At 36.0% G+C, this 25,063-nt stretch overlaps 1 protein-coding gene across 1 annotated transcript in view; it reads right to left on the reverse strand.

The window, feature by feature from the left end:
• The window catches only part of SGO2 (shugoshin 2), a 28,739-nt gene extending 6,543 nt beyond the window's left edge, over positions 1 to 22,196 (reverse strand). The window contains exons 1-7 of the mRNA XM_029224537.1: positions 22,134 to 22,196; positions 19,363 to 19,497; positions 17,072 to 17,247; positions 16,073 to 16,150; positions 15,283 to 15,368; positions 6,019 to 6,227; positions 1,121 to 4,309 (exon numbers count right to left, since the gene is read on the reverse strand). Of these exons, the coding sequence (XP_029080370.1) occupies positions 1,121 to 4,309; positions 6,019 to 6,227; positions 15,283 to 15,368; positions 16,073 to 16,150; positions 17,072 to 17,247; positions 19,363 to 19,495 (3,871 nt within the window). The 5' untranslated portion in view covers positions 19,496 to 19,497; positions 22,134 to 22,196. The remainder of the gene's footprint in view (positions 1 to 1,120; positions 4,310 to 6,018; positions 6,228 to 15,282; positions 15,369 to 16,072; positions 16,151 to 17,071; positions 17,248 to 19,362; positions 19,498 to 22,133) is intronic.
• Between the last annotated feature and the right edge of the window lie 2,867 nt (positions 22,197 to 25,063).

The following is a 25,063-nucleotide window of genomic DNA, read 5'->3' on the forward strand; positions in this document are numbered from 1 at the left end:
AAATTGCTAATAACAAAAGAATGTCAATGTTAAGGGGAAAAAGTGAGGTGAGTAATGTTATATATAGTATGATTTCAAGTATGTATTTTAAAATGCATAGATTCAAGCCTGCATGCATATGCCAAAATATTGACTGCAGTTCTTCTGGGTGATTGTTTTTTCTACTATTTTCTGATTCTCTACTTTCAATTTTCTGCAATGAGTGAGTATTATTTTAATAACTGGGGAAAATAAGAAATAAACACTAAAGGTAAAAATCCTACCCATGCTTTAGGGCTTAAAATGCTATCTATTTGATGATGCCTCTGCAGATTCCTCTAGCCAAAATTATTCCCCGTCATTACATCCCTTAACATGTGTGGTTTTATTAAAGCATTTGCCATATTTAAACACTGTACCTGTTACTTTTCCATACATGTACTCTGAGGAAAGGGAGTTGGTATTATTTTTTCAGAGACTTTTTTTTTTTTTTTTTTTTGCGGTACGCGGGCCTCTCACAGTTGTGGCCTCTCCCGCTGCGGAGCACAGGCTCCGGACGCGCAGGCTCAGCGGCCATGGCTCACGGGCCCAGCCGCTCCGCAGCGTGTGGGATCTTCCCGGACCGGGGCATGAACCCGTGTCCCCTGCATCGGCAGGCGGACTCCCAACCACTGCGCCACCAGGGAAGCCCTTGGTATTATTTTTTAATCTTCTAAAATACCTAGAATAAGTTTTGATCATATTAAATATATGCTATTGGAGAGAGTCCCAACCTTAAGAAATTTGCAATTGTCTTTGGTAAAATCAAACCAGGGCAATTCATTATTATATACATTTAAAATAGCCAATTTCCTTCAAAAATATGAAAAATGAAATTATCTGCCTAATGTCATTATCAGACAACTTTGTGCTAAAGGCCAAATACATTTTTTAGTGTATAAATGTCCAAGCCACTCTCATTGTTATCTTCTCAAAGTATTAAACTTTCTTTAAATTCCTCCATATTGCTTCTACAGATCGGGCTACACAATTATACATTGTTTTAAAATTCCATAAAAATGTTATAACAGGAAAGGCTTTACTGGTTAAATGAAAAAATATATAGAATTTTGAAACTTGATCACTTCAGGTATGGACATACCTATTTCTGATCTTTGTGTTCTTTGGTTGACTTTAAAATTCATCTTTTTCATCTTCTCATGCACATCATCACTTATTTGAAAGACGGGTGAGCTCTCCAGAGCAAAATTTTCTTTCAGGTTTTTACTAGAAGAAATACTCAAAGGTTTTGAACCCTCAGGAACACTGTTAAAGGAAGAATCTTGTCTGTTAGGTGAACATATCTGAGATAAAGATTTCAACATTTTTGTGTGAAAGTCTGGCTTAATTTTGACAATTTCCTCATTTTCCAATTTTTTTTCCTTAACAGCACATTCAGATTCAACTGATATTCCCTGAATGGTGTCAGATATTATCTCCATTAGTTCATGACTATCTGGAGAAGGATCTACGAAGGTCTTCCTTTTCTTTGATTTGGATGTCATTTTATTTATTTTTTTGACCTGGCACTCTCCTTCCTTTGTCACTTCCATGAAGGGGATATCTCTCTTTTTATTCAGCGTTGTAGTGCTTTGCTTTGGATTCTTATGTAGTTCCATTTGGTTTCCAGGGTCAGAATCTGTCTCATCAGTAGTGTGTTTTAAACCTAGTTCTAAGGAGACAGACGTCTGTGAAGAACCTGTTAAGTGCAAAATAGGTTTGTTGTTACCTTTTGCCAAAATGTTCTTTGCCTTGCCTGATGATTCTTCCCCATGCTTTTTAACTGGTTTGTAAGGATTTGAAATTTGACCACAATTTTCTTTTTCATTACTGTTGATTTCCATACAGTATCCACTAATACCTTGGCCTTCAAGCCTTTGTTTAGATTTATTTATTTTAAAATTAAGATCTTTTGTATAGCTTTCTTGGCCATGCACATCTTTATCATTATCCTCATATATTTGGTACATTTCAGAAATCCTTTCTGTCTTCCGATTTACTTTCTGCCTAAGCTTATTTATTTTTGATTCATTCTGCTGAGCGGGTTGCTTATCAGTGACATGCTTTTTCAAATCCAACATATTCTGGGTCTTATATAAACTTCTATTATTTTTGGTGGGAAGATAAATCGTTTGAAATTCATTTGTGACTTCTAGGTTTTCAGAAATGGTTTCTTTATCCTTTGGGGTTAGGGAGAAGAAGGCACCTTTTACTGTGTCATGTATACCTTTGTCGTTAAATTCATTTTTTTGGTTCATTTCCAAAATTATTTCTGTCTTCCGACTTACTTTCTGCCTGAGACTCTCATTTATTTTTGATTCATTTTGCTTCCCAGTATCAGTAGCATGCTTTTTCACACCTAAAAGGTTTTGAGTCTCATAATCACATGGATTCCTATTACCTCTGAGGGAAGGATCAGCTATCTGAAACTCATTTGCATCTTCTAGGTTTTCAGGGATGATTTCTTTATCTTTCTGAGTTAGAGAAAATAAGTTACCTTTTTCTGGGTCATGCATTCCTTTGTCATGATTCTTATATATTTGGTTGATATCAGAAATGATTTCTGTCTTCCGACATACCTTTTGCCTAAGCTTCTTATCTATTTTTGATTCATTTTGACAAGCAGGTTGTATATCATAAACATACTTTTTCACCCCCAAAACATTTTGAGTGTCATAATCATATAGGTTTCTACTACCTTTGGAAGCAAGAGCAGGTGTTTGAAACGCACTTGTGCCTTCTAGGTTTTCAGAGATAACTTCTTTATCCTGGGTTAGGAAGAAAGAGTTACCCTTTTCTGGGCAATACCCACTTCTGTTATTATCTAAAAGATTCACTTCGGAAATTATTTCTGTCTTCCGATTTACTTTCTGCCTAACATTCTTATTAATTTTTGTTTCATTCTGCTGAACAGGGTACATGTCGGTGATCTGCTTTTGCAGACCCAATACATTCTGGGTCTCACAATCACACAGGTTTCCATTATTGCTAGTGGAAACACCAGATTTTTGAAAGTCATTTGAAACTTCTAGGTTTCCAGAGATGATTTCTTTATCCTCTCGGGTTTGGAAGGAAAAGTTACCTTTTTCTGGGCCTTGCACATCTTTGGCATTATCCCCAAGTATTTGGTTCATTTCAGAAATTATTTCTGTCTTCCGATTTATTTTCTGCCTAAGCCTCTTATTTATTTTTGGTTCATTTTGCTGAATGGGTTGCCTATCAGTGACATGCTTTTTCAAATCTAACATATTTTGGGTCTCATAATCACATAACTTTCCATTATCTTTGCTGGAAAGATAAACTGTTTGAAATTCACTTGTGACTCCTAGGTTTTCAGAGGTGGTTTCTTTAACCTTTTGGTTTGGGAATAAGTTATCTTTTTCTAACGTATGAATCACAAATGTCTGTCTAGAAGTTTTACTTTTCTTATAAGCTAGAGAACTAGGACCCATATCAAATTTACTGTCCTGCTCGAATTTATCTGAACTTTGGGAGAAAGAGTATATTTCCTCTTGATCATCTGTTACATGAATTATTTTCCTCTTTTTGTTATACTGTGTACTTGGTCTGTCATCCTGATCAAAGCCATTGTGAAGGGTTATTTTCTTCGGCATGTTCAACTGAGTCAGCTGTTCAGTACTGAAAATAAAATTTGGTTCTTCTGAATCCTCTTTGCCATCCAGGACAACAGATCTTCTTTCCGGTCCATTTTTGATCTTGTCCTCAATATTCACATCTGAACTATTTTTAAATTGTCTCTTTGATCTTTCTCTCTTTTTTTCAGAGCTTGGATCTTTCACTTTTCTGAAAGTTTTCATTCCACAATCATTTGGTTTTTTATTATCTCTTTTATTTTTAGTGCCTGTTGAAACTGTAACAATTTTGCTTACTTCACTAGCAGTTAAATCCATGTCACCATCATACACAGTTTTTTGCAACTGAAAGTCATCATTACCCTGAACTGGATTCAGGCCCTCTGCAGTAGGTTCACTTGCAGACTCAGATGAGGCAGGAAGGCACATTATGTTTCTTTGCATTTTAATATTTGCTTCGTTAGTACAATCTTTTATTTCATTATTCCAATTTAATATTGGACTTGAAATCTGTTGTTGATCCAAATCTGTTACACAGGGAGTGTCTGCAGGATTATTTGATTCCAAAGATGATACATGTTTTTTCCTTTTAGTCACATTACTAGGAGATGACTTCTTTCTGTGGCTCATTGACTGGGCAGTTTTCATCTCACTCATTAGAGAACTCCTGGAACTTTGGTCTGAGTGGGAATGGCTTTCTATAAAATAAAGGGAAACAAAATTCAGAAATAAGTAGTAACAAGGAATTTATTATTTTAAACAAATGAGATTAGGAATCAAACTGTTTCAGAGAAAGGATTTCTGACAATGTTTTCTGTTCAGATACTAATATTATGAAGAATCTATGCTGATAAAAAATAAAGTAGGGGACTTCCCTGGTGGTCCAGTGGTTAAGAATCTGCCTTTCAATGCAGGGGATGAGAGTTCAATCCCTGGTCAGAGAACTAAGATCCCACATGCCGTGGAGCAACTAACCCCGCACGCTGCAACTACTGAGCAAGTGGGCCACAACTAGAGAGCCCACGTGCTGCCAACTACAGAGCCCACATGCCACAACTACACAGCCCACGCGCTCTGGAGCCTGTGTGCCACAACTAGAGAGAAGCCCGCGTGCCACAGCAGAGGATCCCACATGTCACAATGAAGATCCCGCATGCCACAACTAAGGCCCGACACAGCCAAAAATAAAAAAATATTTAACAAGTAAATAAAGTAGAAATGAATGGAGTAGTCATAAGTCACATTTTACATTTCTATCTACAAAAAATATATACTGGGAATTCACTCTGCCTTGGCCTCAGCAGTAGAGTGGAGAATAGCCAACAATAGAGCCATTAACATTAACATATGTTTCTAAGTGAGAGGAATCTGGGAAATGAACCCAAGTAACAGTGATAACTCTGATAAGGATTACTATCAAAATGTTATCAGCAGGTAGCTAAAGTTTATAAAAATTACATACACGCAGTCATATACCTTTTAGAAAGGAAAAATAATTCAAACTCCAAATTCAATATAGTTATGGTTCCATATCCCAATCTGAAATTCTATGTCAAATATATAAACCAGACTACACCACAGGATTATTATTTTAAAATACCATATAATTAAAATTTAAGTGTCATCATTTTTTCTTGCTCAACCATCACCTAGGCTCAAGTTCTTGCTTTATCACCAATTGGTTATGATCTTGAAAAAGTCACTACACGTATCTAGAACCTCAATTTTTATATGTCTGAAAAAGAGAAGATATAACTAAATAATATATCATGTCTTTCAATTCATAAGCTAAGATACCAAGAAAAGCTCTTTAGGCCAGCTCACTTCTAAATACTGTTTCCAGAGTAGTAGTATTAGGCCACTGTAGACCTGACATTTGTTGGCATATTTACTTTTTTTTGGCTGCACTGGGTCTTCGTTGCTGCGCGTGGGCTTTCTCTAGTTGTGGTGAGTGGGGGCTACTCTTCATTGCGGTGCATGGGTTTCTCATTGCAGTGGCTTCTCTAATTGTGGAGCACAGGCTCTAGGCACACAGGCTTCAGTAGCTGTGGCACACAGGCTCAGTAGTTGTGGCTCACGGGCTCTAGAGCGCAGGCTCAGCAATTGTGGCGCATGGGCTTAGTTGCTCCATGGCATGTGGGATCTTCCTGGACCAGGGACTGAACCCATGTCCCCTGCATTGGCAGGCAGATTCTTAACCACTGTACCACCAGGGAAGTCCTGGCATATTTACCTTTAAACTAATTTTTTCACCAGAAATTTTAAATAGTAGAAGTTAGGAAATCTGTAACATAAGAAGTCTAACTTATTAACTGTTTATACATGATGGCCCCCAAGAAGAAAATCCAATGAATGTTAACTATTTAATACTGACACTCAAAATGAATTAAAAAAAAAAAAATCTCACCTTTGGGAAGTATATCAACAATAGAAGAAATGTGTTTGGAATCATTTACACCACAAACATTCTGATCATTTTCTTTAAGAAATAACAATTCCAAGTTATGCTGAGTTGATACCAAAGAGGGGCTATCAGGTGATGTCTTTGACATGATATTGTCACACTGCTTTTTTTCTTTATCTTCATCATCATCATCATTTGAAGTTAATGGAACCCTAAGAGCAAGTAAGAATGAATGAGGAATTTTGTATTTTACAAAAATTATTTAGAAAATTACATGGATAGCTCTTTCTATATTCCATTTATTTAAGATCCAACCACAAACCCACCCTGATACCATTTTGTGTTCAATGAAGGCAATGATACCATTCTGTGTTCAATGAAGGTAGGAAATAGGTAGTTTCTAATAGTACAGAGGAGTGAAACAGGAATGCTTCTTATCCCCTTATCTCCAGTGACTCCAAAAGGAGATAAATGATATAATCACTGGTTGAGCTATTAGGACAATAAAATTAATGAAATGAATAAAGTTCAAACATACTTATAAATATTCGTGTATAATAGTTATAATTTTCCTGTAATTAACTCTATGGAAAACCCAAAACTCTTCCTCTGGTTTCAAACAAGTACAACTTGTATGTAAACTTTTGTGTGTAATAAAGTCTGCTATGTTTCCAAAAGGTATCCATGTAAACTAAAGCCATATTCCTAGAGTAGTTAAATCTATGGGGGGAAAAAGAAATCTATGGAAATAGACAAAATGACCTTTTTGAATTCAAAGAAGAAAGAGTAATATGCTCCAATGATAAGGATTTTGCTTTGTATGCCAAACAAGTCATAGATATTTAAAAATTATTGACAATGATAAAAATAAATACTAGAAAATATTTGTTAAAAATTTAAAGGCACCTATCAGTAGAATAGCCATTGGGAAGAAATGTCTATACCACTTGAAGAAACAGGTTAGCAAAAATTGTTTATTTTACAGAGGAGGGGTTCTGCTTCAGGTAATGGCCAAATAGCTACTATTGAATCAACCTTATCAAACATAATGAATATAAATTCTGGACAAAGTATAAAAAAAACAACTACCCAAAGTCACTGGAGAGTGAATAAAAAGCAACTAGATACAGAAGAGGGGTTGGCACTTAGAAAAAGGGTGAGCTTCTCACTGTTTACAAACCTCAGTCAGTGCGACCTTTTCTAGAAGTTAGAAATCCAGTCTTATTATTATTAGTTCAAGGTCAGAATTCAGGGCAACTACAACTGCTGTAAAGTGTGTGTGATGGGAGAAATAACAGGAAAAGTAGACAGGGAAGCCCCAAATTTTGTGCATAAACTCTCTCCAAATCTCGAGCTCATTCCTGAATCACATATATGAGAAAGATTCCAAGTGGCCCAGCTAAGGATTATAGAACTGAAATGAGATTTCATATGTTGTTCATCACAGGGAAGTAACAACAAGTCTGAGTTCAGATAAGGTAACTTATCTACTAAAATAAAACATCAAACTTGTTGGAGGAATATACCTGAATCCAGATTTTCTACAACATAGGAGTCACAATGTCAGGGGTACAATCCAATATTATTCAATATATGAAGCAACAGAAAAACATGATTCAAACTCAAGAGAAAAGATAATCAACAGAGAATGATCCAAATAAATAAATGGCCAATAAGCACATGAAAACATGCTCAGTATCATTAGTCACCCAAAAAATCCAAATCAAAACCACAGTGAGATACCACTTCATATCCACTAGGATGGCTATAATCAAAAGGATAGGTAATAACAAGTGTTAGTGAGGATATGGAGAAATTGGAACCCTAATACTTTGCTGGTGGGAATGTAAAATAGTACAGCACCTTTGGAAAACAGTTTGCCAATTCTCCCAAAAGTTAAACATAGAGTTATATGATCCAGCAATTCCACTGGTAAGGGCGCACCCAAGAAAGTGAAAAATATGTCCACACAACAACTTTTATATGGATATTCATAGTACGATTACTCATTCACAGCCTAAAAGTGGAAAGAGCACAAATGCTCATTAACAGGTAAATGGATAAACAAAACGTAGTTTATCCGTACCATAGAATATTAACCGGTCATTAAAAGGAATGAAATACTAATACGTGCTATAATATGGATGAAACTTGAAAATGTTATGCCAAGTGAAAGAAGCCAGACACAAAAGGCAACATACTGTGTGATTCCATTCATATGAAATGTCCAAAATAGGCAATCCATAGAGACAGAAAGTGGATTAGTGGTTGCTGTGGGCTGGGGAAGAAGAGATGAGAAATGACTACTAATGGATATAGGTTTTCTTTTTGGAGTGATGAAAATATCCTGGAATTGGAAAGTGGTGAACGTTGCACAACTTTATAAATATATTAAAAACCACTGCATTGTATACTTTAAAAAATAAACTTCATATTAATGAGAAATTTTATGTTATGTGAACTATATCTCATTTTTAAAAAAATAAGTAGAAAAAAGGAAATAATAAGGTGCAGACACCAAAGAAATATGAAACCGAAAAAAAATTGAGAAAAAAAAATTTAATGAAACCAAAAGCTGAGTTTTTTTAAGAGATCCGTAAAATTGACAATACTCTAACTAGTTTAATCAAACTTTACTGTCTAGATGAAATGGATAATTTTCTAAAAGGACAAATATTTTCTAAGTTGACCTGAAAAGAACAGAAAATCTGAAAAGCCCTCCATATCTATCTAAGAAATGAAATTAATAATTAAAAACTCCAGACCCACTTGTCTTATGAATTCTCTCAAATACTTAAGGAAGAAATAAATACCAATTGTACAATTTTTTTTAGAAAATGGAGGAAGAGGGAATGCTTCTTATCTCATTTTACAAAGCCAGCCTAACCATTATCAAAACCTATATAATAAGAAAATTATAGACCAATATTCCTTATGAAAATAAGTACAAAATTCTTTAAGTAATTATTAGCAAATCAAATCCATCAACACATAGAAATAATACTACACCATTATTATACACCATGACCAAGTGGAATTTATTCTAGGAATGTAAAGTTGGTTTAACATTAAACAAATCAAAGTCACATTAATAGAACAAAGGAGAAAAGTTATGATTCTCTCCACAGATACAGAAAAAACAAATTTGACAAAATTCAATACAAATTCATTATTAAAACTCTCAGCAAACCAGAATAAAAAGGAACTTCCTCAACTTGCAGAAACGGTGCCAACTTTTCAACAGTAAAGACAGAAGAAAATGAAATGATACCTTTAAATTGCTAAAATTTAATAACCTAAAGTTTTATCATTGCAAACATAATCTTTAAAAATGAAGGTGATATAAATATGTTTCCAGAAAAATAAAAGCTGAGCGGATGCATTGCTAGTACCTGAACTAAATAATAAAGGATTTCTTCAGGCAGAAGGAAAATTATTTCAGAAGGAAATAAAATGCAAGAAGCTTATTTGTGAATTTTACCTCAATAAAGCTGGAAAAACAAAAAATAAAATACAATTAAAAAGGAGCATACAATTAAAAAATGCAGGAAGCAATATGAAGAAATTGGAAATGAATATTGACTACACAAAACAGTGAAAGTAGTTAATGTGTGGGATTAAAATATATGCAGAATGAAAATACATAATAACATAAAGGCAGGACACAGGAATGTCGAGTCAAAGTGTTTGAAGATGCTAGCATCACTGAGGAATGTTAATATAATAATCAGTATTAGAGTATAATAAATCAAGGATGAGTGTTGCTATCATTAGGGTCATCATAAAGGAATAGAAGTTGATAGACAAGGAAAATTAAATTATGAAAAATGTTTTATTTCAAATGAAATAAAGAAAGGAGAGAAAAAAGGAACATAAAACAGGTGGCTCAAACAGAAAATAACTAGATGGCAGATATAAACCCAACTCTCAGGAATTATATTAAATGTAAACATAACAGCTATTCTAATTAAAAGAGATGATATTACATTAAATTCATTTTTTAAAAAAGGTAAACCTACATGCATTTTAAATATAACAGAGAGTTTGAAAGTATAGAAAAGGACATACCATGGCAATGTTATATCAGACAAGTATCAGTATCATTTCCAGTATCATTTCCAGAAATATTTCATATTGATAAAACAATTTATCAGGAAAACAAATCAATCCTAAATTTATATGCATCTAGTAACAACTTTAACATATATAAAGCAGAAAACTGACAGAACTAAAAGGAGAAATAGATAAATCCATAATCACAGTGGTAGACTTTAATGCACTTCTCTCAACAGCTGATAGACAAGAGAAGCAGGAAAGATATGGAAAGTCTGAACAATATAATCAGCAAACCTGACATAATTGACATATATAAAATACTGCATCCAACAGCCACAAAATACACATTCTTTCCATGTGTACCAAAAATATTTACCAAATTAGACCAAGCTGTGTTCTAATGCAAGTCTCAATAAATTTAAAACGACTAAAATCACTTGAACTATATTCTGTAATCACAAAGGAATTAAATTAGAAACCAACAAAAAGTAATTAGAAGAAAACACCCAGCTGCTTGGAGATTAAATAATCTTGTAAATGATCCATGAGTCAAACAATGTATCTGAACTGAAGGTAATAACTACTTTGAAATAAATGATAATAAGGATACAGCTTATCAAAAAATGTGGGATGCAGCTAAAGGAGAAAAATAGCCTTAAATGTAGGCAGCTATACCCCAACAACTTCATATTTTTGAAAAGGCTTAATTTAAAAACAATAATCTAAACCATTTTAAGAAACAAATAATTACAGTAATAATAAAACTTTTAAATTGAAAAGATAAACACAACACAGTAAATCAACTATACTTCAATAAAATTTAAAAAAGAAAAGAGATAATAAGAAGCAGAATAAATGCAATAGAAAATAAATATACTAAAAGAACGATCAACATAACCCCAAAGATGATTCATCTTTGCAAAGATGACAACATTGATAAATCTCTAGGGCAAAACTAATCAAGAAAAAAGTGAGAAAAAACAAATAGCCAATATTAAAAGAGAACATCATTATGTACCCTACAGCAGACATTAAACATGTAACTAAAGCTATTCTGAACGATTATATGCCAATAATTTGATATTTTAAATGAAATGGACAAATCTTTTTAAAAATTAACAAACCTGACAAAAGAAGAAATAGAAAAGCTGAATGTTCTTACATCTATTAAAATGGGATGTTATCAAAAATGTTTCCACAAAAAAACTTCGGGTCCAGATAACTTCTCCCAAATATTTAAAGAAAAAAAATTTTTTACTCAAATACTTCCAGAAAATAGAAAGAGGGGTATTTATCAATTCATTTACTTTGACCAGCATAATATAAATATCAAAACTTGACAAAATATATTATAATAAAGGAAAATTATACATCACCTTCATTATTAAAATACATGCAAAAATCCTTTAAAGGATTAGCAAAATAAACTTAGTGATATATATCAAAGGGATATATCATCAGGAGCAATTCATTTCAGGATTGTAAGTGATTTAACATTAAAAATATCAATTATAATTCATTACCTTAGTAGAAAAAATATAAAAAATTCATTACATTAATAGAAAAAAAAGAGAAAAATATTATCTTCTCAATAGTGACAGAAAAAGCATTTGATAAAATCCAACAGCCATTGATGAAAAAACTCTTAGCAAACTAGGAGTACAGTGGAACTACTTTAATCTGATAAGGAGAATCTATAAAAACCTAAGAGCAAACATATTAAATAATGGGAATACAATAAGAATACCCACTGTTAGTACTTTTATTCATTACTGAACAAGAAATAATCAGTCCAACAAGGTAAGAAACAAAAGATAAAAGGCCTATAAACTGGAGAGGCAGGTGAAGGGAAAACTGTTCTTATTTACAAATAATAAAATTCTATTAATATAAAATTTTTTAAAAACTATGGATAAATTATTAAAATTAATAGCAATGTCAATGTAAACAAGGTTAATATTCAAAAATTAGTTGTATTTCTATATACTATCATCAAAAAGAAAATTTGAAAACTATTAAGAATAGCACTAAAAACATCAAATAAGTAGGAATAAATGTAAGATGTGCAATAACTGTATTCTAAAAGCTCTGAAACTACATACATAATATCTAAAAAACAGAGTGATATACCATGGTCATGGAAGAAATACTCAATTTTATAAAGTGTCAATTTTCCCCAAACTGAACTATATTCTACATAATCCCAATCAAAATTCCAGGTGTGTGTGTATGTAAACTGACAAGCTGATTCTAAAATTCACATGGAAATGCAAAAGGCCAAGAATGGCCAATTAATATATATTCTTAAAGCATAAATAACTAAAATAGAGATTCAAACTATCAAATATCGAGACTTATTATAAAGTTAGTAATTAAGATAGTGTGGTTTTGACAAAAAGACTCATGTAATAGAATAGTGAGTTCAGAAATAGACCCATACATATCCAGTCACTTGATTTTTTATACAGATGACACTGCAATGAGGTGGGGAAAGGATGGTCTATTCAATAAATGGTTCAAGGTCACCAGGATTTCCACACTAAAAAAATAAATGACTCTTCTCTCACATCATACCCAAAATTCTAGGTAGACTGAAGATCTAAACATGAAAGGGAAAATAATAAAGCTTTTAAAAGAAAACATACATAGGAGAACACGTCATGACCTTGCAATTGGTAAAGGCTTTCTTAAAAGACACAGAAAGCATAACCGTAAGAGGGAGGGGGACAAATAGATATATAAATTGGGTTCATCCAAAGATACCATTAAGAGAGCAAAGAGGCAAGCCACAGAGTAACAGACAATTGTATGCACAAAGAATTTATACACAATGTATAGAAAGAACTCCTACAAATTTGCAAAAAAAAAAAAAAAGATAACCTGATAGAAAGAAAATAAACATATAAACAGATGCCTTACTTCATTAAGTATCGGGAAATTAAAACTTCAGTGTAATACTTCTACACCCCATATGGCTAAAATGAAAAAGACAGACAATAACAAGTGTTGTTGGAGATACATAACAACAGGAATTCTCATATATTGCTGTTAGAAATGTAAACTGGCATAATCCCTTTAGAAAACTGTTTAGCAGTTCCTTCCAAAGTCAAATACATGTAAACCCAGCAATTCTACTCCTAAGTATATACCCAACAGAAATGTATACATATATTAATCAAAAGGCAGATACAAGGTAGAATTATTTATAATAGACCAAACCTAGCAAAAAAACTAAAAACAGAAGAATGGATAAATTATGGAATACATACAATGGAATACTATACAGCAATGAGAATGACTGATCTACAACTACATAGGACAATATGGACGAAATCTCACAAACACAATGTTAAGCTACAGAAGCCAGAGACCAGAATCATACATCCTGTATGATTTCATTAAAGGAAATTCAAAACTAGGCAAAATTAATTAATCTACAATGTTAGTAGTCAGGATAATATTTATCCTCGGGTGGGTGATGAGTAGTGACTGGCAAGGGGCACAAGGCTATCTGAGGTACTGGTAATAATCTGTTTCTTGGTCTGGGTATTGGCTATACCATATAGTGTTCACTGTGAAAATTCACCATTCTCTAAAGATTTTTGCACTTTTCTAAAATGTACATTATACTTCAAACAAAAGTTTACTTAAGGGCTTCCCTGGTGGCGCAGTGGTTGAAAGTCTGCCTGCCAATGCAGGGGACACGGGGTCGTGCCCCGGTCCGGGAGGATCCCACATGCCGTGGAGCGGCTGGGCCCGTGAGCCATGGCTGCTGAACCTGCGCGTCCAGAGCCTGTGCTCCGCAACGAGAGAGGCCACAACAGTGAGAGCCCTGCGTACCGCGAAAAAAAAAAAGTTTACTTAAAAAAACACAATAAAATTTTCTGGAGGGCAAGTTAACACTTGATTCATACATTTACATGAAATAATGCATGCATAATGACGGCCAAGATTTTCTTGAAAAAAACCTGAGCACCTACAAGACAACAAAATGTACTATTTTAAAACTATATTAATTAAAATGTACAGGTGCAATGTGGCGCCAGTACAGAACTGACAAAACAATGGAACAAACTGGAATGAATAGAAAATGACACAGTGGATATAAGAATTTTTTTTTTACTATAGTACAGATACCACTTCAATACATAAGTGCACTTTGTACACTTAAAAAAATACATTAAACCTAAAATTTATGTAACAGAAAGAACACTGTCTAAAAGAGACAAGACAATTCTGATCAATGCTATTAATTCATTGAGTCATTTTACCTCTCTGGACCTCAGTAACTGTCTTTAAAAGTGATAGGTTTGGGCTTCCCTGGTGGCGCAGTGGTTGAGAGTCCGCCTGCCAATGCAGGGGACACGGGTTCGTGCCTCGGTCTGGGAGGATCCCACATGCCGCGGAGCGGCTGGGCCCGTGAGCCATGGCCGCTGAGCCTGCGCATCCGGAGCCTGTGCTCCGCAACGGGAGAGGCCACAGCCGTGAGAGGCCCGCGTACCGCAAAAAACAAACAAACAAACAAAAAACAGTAAAAGTGATAGGTTTGAAATAGAGTATTAACTAAGATTATAATCAAATTAATCAAGAAATGGGAATTTTGGTCAGGAGAATAGTAATGATGAAAGTTTATTTTAAAGTCTGAGTAGTATGCAAGATAATAAAGGTAGAAATAGTTATCAGATTTACCCAGCAGAAAACATGAGGCCAGTGGTGACCTGGAGGAAAAGAAAGAACTGAAGAGTAGCAGGATTCTATAGATGACCTTGGTTATTGAATTGATGGGTAAGTTTCCTTGGAGCCCTGGAAATACAACCTGTAGCAAGATACCACAAACCATCTCATTTCTACCTTAACAGGCAACTACAGGTTGATGAAACCAGAACATTGCATAACACACACAGATTATGTTGTATGAAAATCTAAGTATTCTGAACCAGTGTAATTCAAACCTATGTAACTCAAGGTCTACCTGTGCCTCTTTCTTCTCTAGAAACTATGGGAAAGCTGAATATTATTTCAAAGTTTAAAACTGAATTCTATTAGATTATATCTTCAATTTCTTTCACTGGTACAATATTGACAAGTATTTCATTATTTATTTTTAAATGTTTTTCTGTTTCAAGGAAGCAAACCAAATAAAAACTTTTCAAAGTCCAATTCAGGTAAAAGTGCACCAGTCAGTATTTAACCAAGTTTTGGAGCAATTACCTTGCAAATGGAAGACGCATCAATTTGCACTGTTTACTAACCCGTTTCTTCTTGCTACTTGGCAGAAGAAAGGGACTCTGATGGAACTATTTTTGAAAAGAACAAAGAAAATGAAAATGAATGAAATTTCTAATCTCATTAGATCATGTTTGTCATTAAAGTACCAAATTATACAAGATACTAACAGTAATAGAACAATTCTTACGTGTAGCCTTCAATAGTTTAATGAGAATAATGTGATAAGGTCAAACACAGTTCTTCCTTAATCATGCCATACAAAGATAATCACTACTAATATTTTGGTGTATAACCTCCCAAACTTTATTCTATGCCTATGAATATATACACATGTCTATACTCATGCATATACAATATTTCTACATATACATTTGACCCTTGAAGAACATGGGGATCTAGGATCTACCTCTATTTTTTTCCCCAATAGTTTTTCGATTGTGTCCATCTTTTTAAAAATAATACAAATTCTTCCCTAATTTGAAATGACTTTTCTACTAATATCTTTTATGTTTTTGAGTCTGTTTTGTCTTGTGTTCCATGAGCTGTCTAATCCTGTGTTACTTTTAATTGAAAGCTAATTTTTATATAAAAATTACAATAACCAATTATATCAAATAATAATGTGCTGTTAGCCAATTAAAATTAATATTATCTCCATTCCTTGGTACAAAGTTTAAGATACGCATCTCTAACCTTGATGCTACTTAACTAATCTGAATTATCCTCAGTAATGCTAAAAATATTACACTATTTAGACACAAATTCTACTTACCTCAGAAAGCGTGCTCATTTCAATTGCAGTTATCAAGCTATTGTTCATGAGTGCTTCTATTTCTATAAGCTTCTTATTCTGAAATAAAGAAAGAGCCTTCTAATCAACTAAGATTTGGAGTTTATTATACCATACATTTACAAATACCATCAGTTGAGAAGACTTAAAAAATAACAGATCACATTAGGCTAAAAAGGTGCTACACTGCATAGTTCAAAAAGACACAGACACATACACACACGTTTTGAATGCTTTTGAGCTATCAGTCATAAATTTTCCTACTTTTTTTTTTTGGCAGCACCACGCGGCATGTGGGATCTTAGTTCCCTGACCAGGGATCGAACTCGAGCTCCCTGCATTGGAAGCACAATGTCTTAGCCACTGAACCGCCAGGGAAGTCCCTTCCTACAGTTTTTAATCTTCTCATAATAATAATGCATCATGTGGCAACTGAACACAGTTTGTCAGCCACAGGAATTTAACCTCCAAGAAGTATAGTAAGTCATTTTTCCATTTTAAATTAATTTCTACTCATTTTGGAGTTAGAGCTATAGCTGTAGCTGTAACCTAGCTAAGCACTGGCTCTTACTGCCCTGCTGTGGACAAAGTTGGAAGTTGGAAGGAAAAGCAAGGACTACAATCTTCATTCTACTTGGCTTATAGCCAGTGGAATGTTGCCATTAAGAGAGAACACACTCAGGGAACTTCCCTCCTTTCAATTCACTGGAGGAATTATGCCCATCTTATAATATATTAATGTATCAAGTTTTGCTTATGATAAGCAATCAAATGTTGATCAAGGTATTATATTAGTTTGCAGAGCCACAAGTACACATTTAGAATGTAGATTCAAGACACCTATTTTATTACCCTGTTGTTTGTCCATTAACATGGCACACTCTTTCAATAAATTTTTTACATTAATTACAGGTCTGAAAAACATTTAGAGCTTCTAAAATAATACAGTTTTAGAATTCAAACACAATATAGTTTCCATACCAAATTATTTAGCTTTAGACGAAGAAATGTGTTCTCAAAATTCAGTTTCTCCACTTCTTTTTGCAATAGCATCTTTTCAGTTGTAATTCTTCGAGAATTCTCTTTCTCTCTGCTAAGAGCCTGAGCTAATGCCCTGTTGTTGTGCTTTAAAGAAATTTTGAAAATAGAAGAATTATCTGTAAAAAAATTTTAAGAGTTAATATTGAACATCTTAATACATTTTCATATTCCTTAATAAAACTACTTTGGACAAAACATATTTCACTTTGTTTTAGCTGAAGTTAGAAAAGAAGAGCATGACAACACAGATGGAATTTTGAAAAAAATGTACCCAGAGTTTGGAGCTGAAGAAATAAAAGCTAGATAGAAGGTGAATAAGAGCTGTGAGAAATGCAGAATGTTTGTGAATACAGAGTTAGGAATAAGAGGACTCTAGTATAGACACAGTATTCTAGATAATTAGATCAGTCACAAAAACTAAATCTTGATACTTGTTGCTCTGCCTTCCTTCCTACCTTTGACTAGGAGGTAGAATGGAGAAGCTGATCCCACAGCTATAACTAAAGATGTCCTAGAGAAATTAGGGTAGCCAATCTGTGAAAATTTTAGAGCCAGTTTCTGTGGCTCCAGAACTGAATTAATGCTCCCAAAGTCCATTTTTCAAAACCTCAAGTAGAAAGGCAGCATACTTACTGTAATGTTGGACAGATCATCTAAACCCTGTGGGATCTTCTACCTCCACCTTAGATATCCTACCGCTTATTTCTAGGCATCTATTGCAATCTAAACTTGACCCCTTCTCTTTACAAGTACTATGTAAATATAATTTAAATCAGAATGCTTCCCCGTTGTTAGCAAAAGAAATTTAATTGTGAATTCCTTGGTAACGCTCACCTTACATATAGTGTTCCCTTAGTACACCTAAAGCATAACTGTATTTTCATAATTTTGATTTACATGCCACTATTCAATAACACATCCCGTGGATTTAAAGTTATAGTATATGTAATTTTTTTTTGTTTTTTTTTTTTTTTGCGGTACGCGGGCCTCTCACTGTTGTGGCCTCTCCCGTTGCGGAGCACAGGCTCCAGACGCCCAGGCTCAGCGGCCATGGCTCACGGGCCCAGCTGTTCTGCGGTATGTGGGATCTTCCCGGACCAGGGCACGAACCCGTGTTCCCTGCATTGGCAGGCGGACTCTCAACCACTGCGCCACCAGGGAAGCCCTGTAATATGTTTTATAATAGTAATATATATTTTTATGTAATAGTATTAATAGCTATAGTAATAGTAATGGTAATAATAGTTTATAATACTAATAATATATTTTAAAATACTCAGGGAAAGCTTGGGTGTCAAAAAAAAACAGAGTCCAAAAAGTACTTTATTTTTGGCACAAAGAAAGTAGATTCAGACAGCCACCTTTGACATATCAAGTGGAAATAGACTAGAACCAGTTTAGGACTTGCAGAAGCTAAAGGTTAATAACATTTTCCTGTTGCACTCCTCAGACTCAGTGTATTCCTTCATAGCAGTGGGCGAGCAATGGTCCTGCCAAAGAGAATAGGAAACTGCCACTATAGAAACTGCTCTAATACAAAAGATGGTCCTAGAGACCTGGGTAGGAGCAACATTACGATTTAAAGACACTCAGGAGGCTGGGCTATTTCACAAGGCACAATTACTTTTCACATGTGTTGATCAACAGGAAACCTCCCCCAATCCTGCTAAGATGGAAATGAATCACTGAGATAATTTTCAGAAGTAATGAAAATTTATCTTGGGGCATTTCCCTTTCTTTTTTTTTTTTTTTTTTGCCTTGTGACATCTTAGCTCCAGAATCCATGAAACACCATCTCCAAAGAGCTCAGTGCACTCATGATGAGCTTTGGTTACATAAAATCACCCACTACAGCACACTATCTGGGCCAACCACCTCTAGATTACCCATCATCCAAATGCTGCAACATGTCAGAAGGACAATCCGTCACTTTTTTTTCAGCTCTTTTTCAGAAATGTCACGTTGGTATTTTCTTTGCAGTGTAGGAGGTAGCTGCCTTGGGCCACCCCAGCCTCACTGCTGAAAATTCAGCTGTCACCACTGACAGTAAATCATCATAACCACCCAACTAACAGGAGTTGAAGGAGATAGGAAGAATTGAATAGAGAAAGTCTCATTTAACAAAATAGTCATTTTAGTCATTTTCTATACTTGAAAAAGTATCAAATACTATATCAATTCTCCAGAAAAAAGTAAAAATGTGAGTATGCTTTAAGACTAATAACACTTACTTAGTATTTTTGTTTTGATTTTTGAAGCAAGAGAAACATTCAACTTAGCAGCCTTTGAAATTCTTTTCTCTTTCACATGTCTTTTAATTCCTGAGGTAAAAAGTGAACCAGTTTCCATCACTGGGTACTCCATCACTGAAGTAAAAAAAGAAAGCAGGAAATCACAGTATTGATTAATAAAGGGAAAAAGGATAACTGATAAATACATTCTAAGAAGTAAATCATGACTTTAATAATATACTTTGTACATAAGTATTTGCAGAACCCTTCATATAAAATCTAAAAGTATGAATATAATCAAAAGTGGTTTAAAAGTAGAATCCTAAAAAGGTAAATGACTTTGTTTTTTTGTTTAAACCTATATCATTATATCTGCCTGCCAGGAGCTAGGCTAGGCACTGAGAAAAAAAAACAGGATAAAGCTGCATAGGAATGCACAGTCATGGAATGCACAGTCCAGTGTGGGCACAGACTCTATTGTGATACAAAGTAAGAAGTGTAACCTTAGAGACATGCACAGAAGAGATGCACCTAATCCTATGGGGACTGTTCCCACTTCATCCTCGGACATACACTCCATTTCTCTGCAGCCTTTACAGCAAAACTCCTTAAAAAATTGCCTATACTCAGTTTCCAATCTTCTTGTAACCTATTTCACTCAATTCCAACAAAACTGCTTTTGCCAAGGTTTCTAATGACCTCCACACTGCTAATCTAACGGTCAGTTCTCAGTCCGCATCTAACTTGATCTAAGAGCAGCATTTAATGTGGTTAATTTCTCTTTCCTCCTCAAAAACAATATTTCCTCAGCTACCAGAACACCAAACTCCTGGGTTTTTTTTTTTTTTTTTCCCTAGCTAACTAGCTACTTCTTTCCAGTCTCTTTTACAGATTCTTCCAACCTATAATAAGTTCTCTCCTTGGATTTCTTCTCTTTATCTACCCTCAATCTTTTGGTGTATTTTATGTATTTAAGTCATGGCTTAAAATACTACCTAGATATCAAGAACCCCAAAATTTATGTCCTCTGTCTGGATCTCTTTCCTGAACTTTCCTGGATTCATATAGTTGTCTACTCCACAATTCCACTTGGATAACTGAAAGAGCATATCAAACTTAACCTGCCCAAAACTGCTTCACTCAGAGCCTTCCCCACTTCAGTTAATGGCAACTCCATCCTTCCAGTTGCTCTAGTCAAAAATCTCTCACATCCCAATTTACCTTCACAATGCATTTAGAATCTGACGACTTCTCAGTATCTCCACTGCTACCAACCTAGACTAAGGCACTAACATGTCTCACCTGAATTATTTCAATAGCCTCTTACCTCCCTACTTCCACTCCTGCCCTCACTACAGTGTATTAATCTATACTATTTAAAACTCTTCACCATCTGCTCTTCTTCCCATTTCTGTAACTTTAAACTCCTCCTTCTCTCCCCCCTAGTCCATGACTCTCAAGCCACAGTGGCCACCAAGATCTAACTGCTCCTGACATATGCCAGGCATTCTTCAGCTTCAGGTCCCTTGTATTGGAGTACCCATTCCAGGGTGACTTACCACACAGAGATTGAGGTACAGTCATTCCTTGGTATCTGCAGGGTAGTAGTTGCAGGACTCCCACAGATACCCAAATCCACTATGCTCAGGTCCGTTATATAAAATGGCATAGTATTTACATATAACCTGGGCACATCCTTCTGCATAGTTTAGATTACTTATAGTACCTAATACAATGTAAATAGTTGTAAATGCAATATAAATGTTATGTAAATAGTTGGTCGGCAATTAGCAAGTCAAACTTTGCTTTTTGGAACTTTCTGGAATTTTCCCCAATTTTTTCCTTCAGTGATTCGGTTGGTTGAAGGAGATGATTCGGAACCCGAGAGTCGGACAGGAGAGCTGACTGTATTATAAATAGTGGTTAGCCTGTGTTGGTGCCCCAGTTCTAATATTTCACAGCTACGTGATCCTAGCATCTCCAAGTCTCAATTTCCAGACTTAGAAAATTATAAAAAGTCAGAGCATCTCATTGTAGGGACTTAATGAGCCAACGCATATACAGTGCCTAGTACTGGACGTAGCACAGAGCGCTCACTAACATTACCTATGTATTATTACTCCGTAGCTCTTGTCTGGCTAGCATCTCGGCTAAAGCAGAACTACTCAATCCCACATTCAATTCTCCTGAATTGGATTCCTCATCTAGAAAACTCATAGTCCCTATTTGCCTACCGAAATCCTACCTGTGCGTCAAGACCTAGTTCTGGTTCTAAGTTCTTCCCAGTCGTCTATCACCGCTTCGCCTTCAGTCAGTCTCCCTTTTAATCGAGCACTCCAAAGGAAAGGGCTCCTCCAAGAACTTGAAAAAAGCAGTCTCTAACATTCATTCAGCCTATTTGCTGAGCGCTCACAGTGAGCCAGATACTGTTCTAAAAGCAGTAGAGCAGTCATATAGACAGAAATTCCTTCCTACAGGAGCTGGGTTTCTGCCTGGCGGCTGGCCCCCCTCACGGAGCCGAGAGCTCAAATCCCAGGGGCAAGAAGTAGTGACTTAGATCCAAACCAGGGCCTTCCTCAAGAAGCCCCTCCGAGCCAGCACTGGGCCCAGGGGCCGGGAGACCCGAGGCGGAGTGGGCGGGGCCGCGGGCCGCGCGCGGCTCGGCGGACCAGAGACCCGGGAGGGCAGCGCCGGGAGGTTCAGCTCGGGAAGGGCATGGGTCCCGCCAGACAGGGCAAGACCACGCCAAATGTCACAGATCACTGACTTACCGCTTTTTCAGCGTGGCGGGACCACCACTCAGCTCCCGGCGCTCGGGGTCAGGGCTTGGGTTTAAACTCCGTAGCCGTTAGCGGTTGCCTCGTCAGCCAATCAGGTCCCGAGAAGGCGGCGCAAAGCAGCTTGGTTACCAGGAAGTGGGAGGTGGAAGGGGCGGGACCTCGCCGCGGGCGTTCGAAGGGGACGTGGCCAGGCAAGCCAGGGGCAACTTAGCCTAGGTGCAAGGCTTTGAGCAGGTTCTGTTGCGCTGTCGCCTAATGTTTTTGACAAAGAAAACGCTCCTTTGACAAAGCTACCTTTGTCAGTCAGATGTTTAAAAGGCTTGACAACCACCTGAAGCCTGTTGGAAAGTTTTTGTTGTTTCTGACGTTACTGTGAGACTGCCCGCCCACATTTTACCAGTTCTTCTGCATCTTTGCATTATGATGCCAGCTGCGTCATTTAGTTTCCACTTAAAAGCCCTCCCCATTTTTCTTTTAACTTTTCGAGGGGAAAGCGGCAATGAAATTTCGTTGAAAATCCTGGATCTCATTAATACTTAGGTCTTATACTAATGGTTTGTTTTAGCTAAATATACAAGAATGGCATTTTCTGTGATTCAGAGCTACACAAAAATATATATTACTCACTTTATGTTACAGGTCAATTAGCTTAGTTTCCTTTCACAAGTGACTTTCATATTCCATACAAAGAATTTAGAAAAACTATACAGAGAATAAAATTTCCTCTTTGTATGCCATTAGACTGAAAACGAAAATAGCTTGTTAAATCTAGGTTTTAATAATTAATTATACAGTGATGCAGTCAACTTCATATTCTTGTCAATATTTTGTTCATTTGGGGACATTTGAGAATCACAACTTTCCATTTTACTTTACAGAATCTAGACAAATGATGCAAAACATGGTTTTGAGTTAGATCTTAAATATATTTCAAGATTGGTCTCCATAGAGATCTAGCTACGTGAGTCTTATGTAAGTAGAACAGTTTTTATTGATTGGCCGCCTGCTAAAATAAGTCTATACTACAGTAAAAACTTCAATAATAGTGGTTTAAAATGAAATATGTCGATTATAGAAACTTCTGGTTATCAAGGGGTTAACTAGCTCTCTATCTTGTGTACCCAGCCTGACACATTAAATGCTCAATATAATATGTACTTTATTTCAGAGCAGTTCAGGGAATTTCATGAACCAAATGCCTGTAAATTATAAAAAGCTCTTGAAAATGTAAGTTCTTATCATACAAAATCATAAACCTAAAAAGTGTAATTGACTGGGCTGAATTTAACCTGACCTCAGCTTGCTTTTAGGTCATTTGCCTCTTGGGTGGAGGCAAATGGATAGAGCCAAAAGCCCTGGGCTACGAGTGTGAAGATACAGTTAGCTGTATCTTGAACACACATTACCTTTGGGTTCTTTGTTCCAAGCTCCTTATCTATAAATTAAATGAGCTCACAGTTGTGTTGGGATACTCTCCTGCACAGGGCGCTGATTTTGCTCCTCTCCATCTCCTTAATTTTCGTACTCATTAGTTACCTAATTTTCTCTACCTAGGAGTAGATTCCAGTCAATTAAAATTTGAATGTCCTGACCCACACCCCAAACACACACCAAAAAAAGAGGAAGGAGGGCAAGGGAGAAGAGGGAAAGCTTCCTGCCAAACAACAATAAGAATGAACAATCCTCTTTACCATCTCAGCACTACTAAAACAAAAATCATCCAAGAAAAACAGTCCCTGAACAGGAGCCACATAGAAGCACACTGCAAATCAATAAGCCAATAAAACAAAGTAGAAATAGTGTACGTATATTTTATTAAACCATCTGATCTGATAATCCATATCAGTCTGGCAGGTTGAAAATTAGCCCAAGAAAAATTAACCTAATCTGATAGAAGCAGAAAAGGACACTGGGTTATTTAAAGGATTTCTGGAGAGTATAGAGATACAGGCTTGGAAAACAGGCAGGAACAGGGGCTCTGGCAGCGGACAAGGACCCAGCCACAGTCACAGCCTGTGAAGATGCTGCTGATCCTGCACAGCCAGCAGTGGCTTTGAATGCTGCTGTTGGGACCATCACTGCTGCTACCTCTGGGAAAAGTGGGCATACTGTATGTCAGTGCCCTACACCCCTGCCACTTGGCATCACTAGCCTCTGTTGCTAGGCCTGGGTTGGGTGTGCCTGACTGGTCAAGCCTGGATCACAGGCTACAAACCCTAGCTGCAAGGGAGTCCTGAACATTCAGCCTGTATCTGGCTTTATCAGATTCTTAGTGAGAGGCCATCTCTGCCTCCCACCTAGACTCAGGAAGCGCATTTTGAGCTGGGCAGCCAAAAGAATGACAAAGGTTGTTTCAGTATTTGATGCTACCTTACTACAACCATTATTTCTATTCTCATTAATGAGAAGACTTCCTGCTATGCCCGGTGAGGGACAGGTAATAATTATAATTGCAACAGATAACATTTATCAAGTGCTTACCATTTCCTAAGCCCTGTGTCAGGCCCTTTATATAGCTTTTAAGTTGTCACAACGATCCTATGTGGTAGGTACTATTATTTCCTTCTTATGGTTGAGGAAACTGAGGCACAGAATATTTGAGTAACTTCTGCAAAGTTTAGTAAGCAGCATAGCTGGGATTTAAAACCAGGCAGTCTGGCCTGGGCCTCTTTGAAAGAGGATAAGTGACTTGTCATCTGCCACTTCGGTTTCGAGGCTTCCCAGCCTCCTCTTTTTCTTCAGTATACATTTTTGGGGAGTCCCTTTTGGCATTATGCTAGAGGTGAAGATCAATGAGGCTGACAGGCAAACTATCCATTCCCATACATTTCTATTAAGTAGAGACTGGAGGTGATTTGACACTGTTTCTTTGATTTATGCAAGGACAGGGAAGATGTAATAGGGACACCAAGCATTCTTCT

This window comes from Monodon monoceros, unplaced genomic scaffold (assembly GCF_005190385.1).
Source record: "Monodon monoceros isolate NGI ecotype Baffin Bay Population unplaced genomic scaffold, NGI_Narwhal_1 Super_Scaffold_16, whole genome shotgun sequence".
NCBI lineage: Eukaryota > Metazoa > Chordata > Mammalia > Artiodactyla > Monodontidae > Monodon > Monodon monoceros.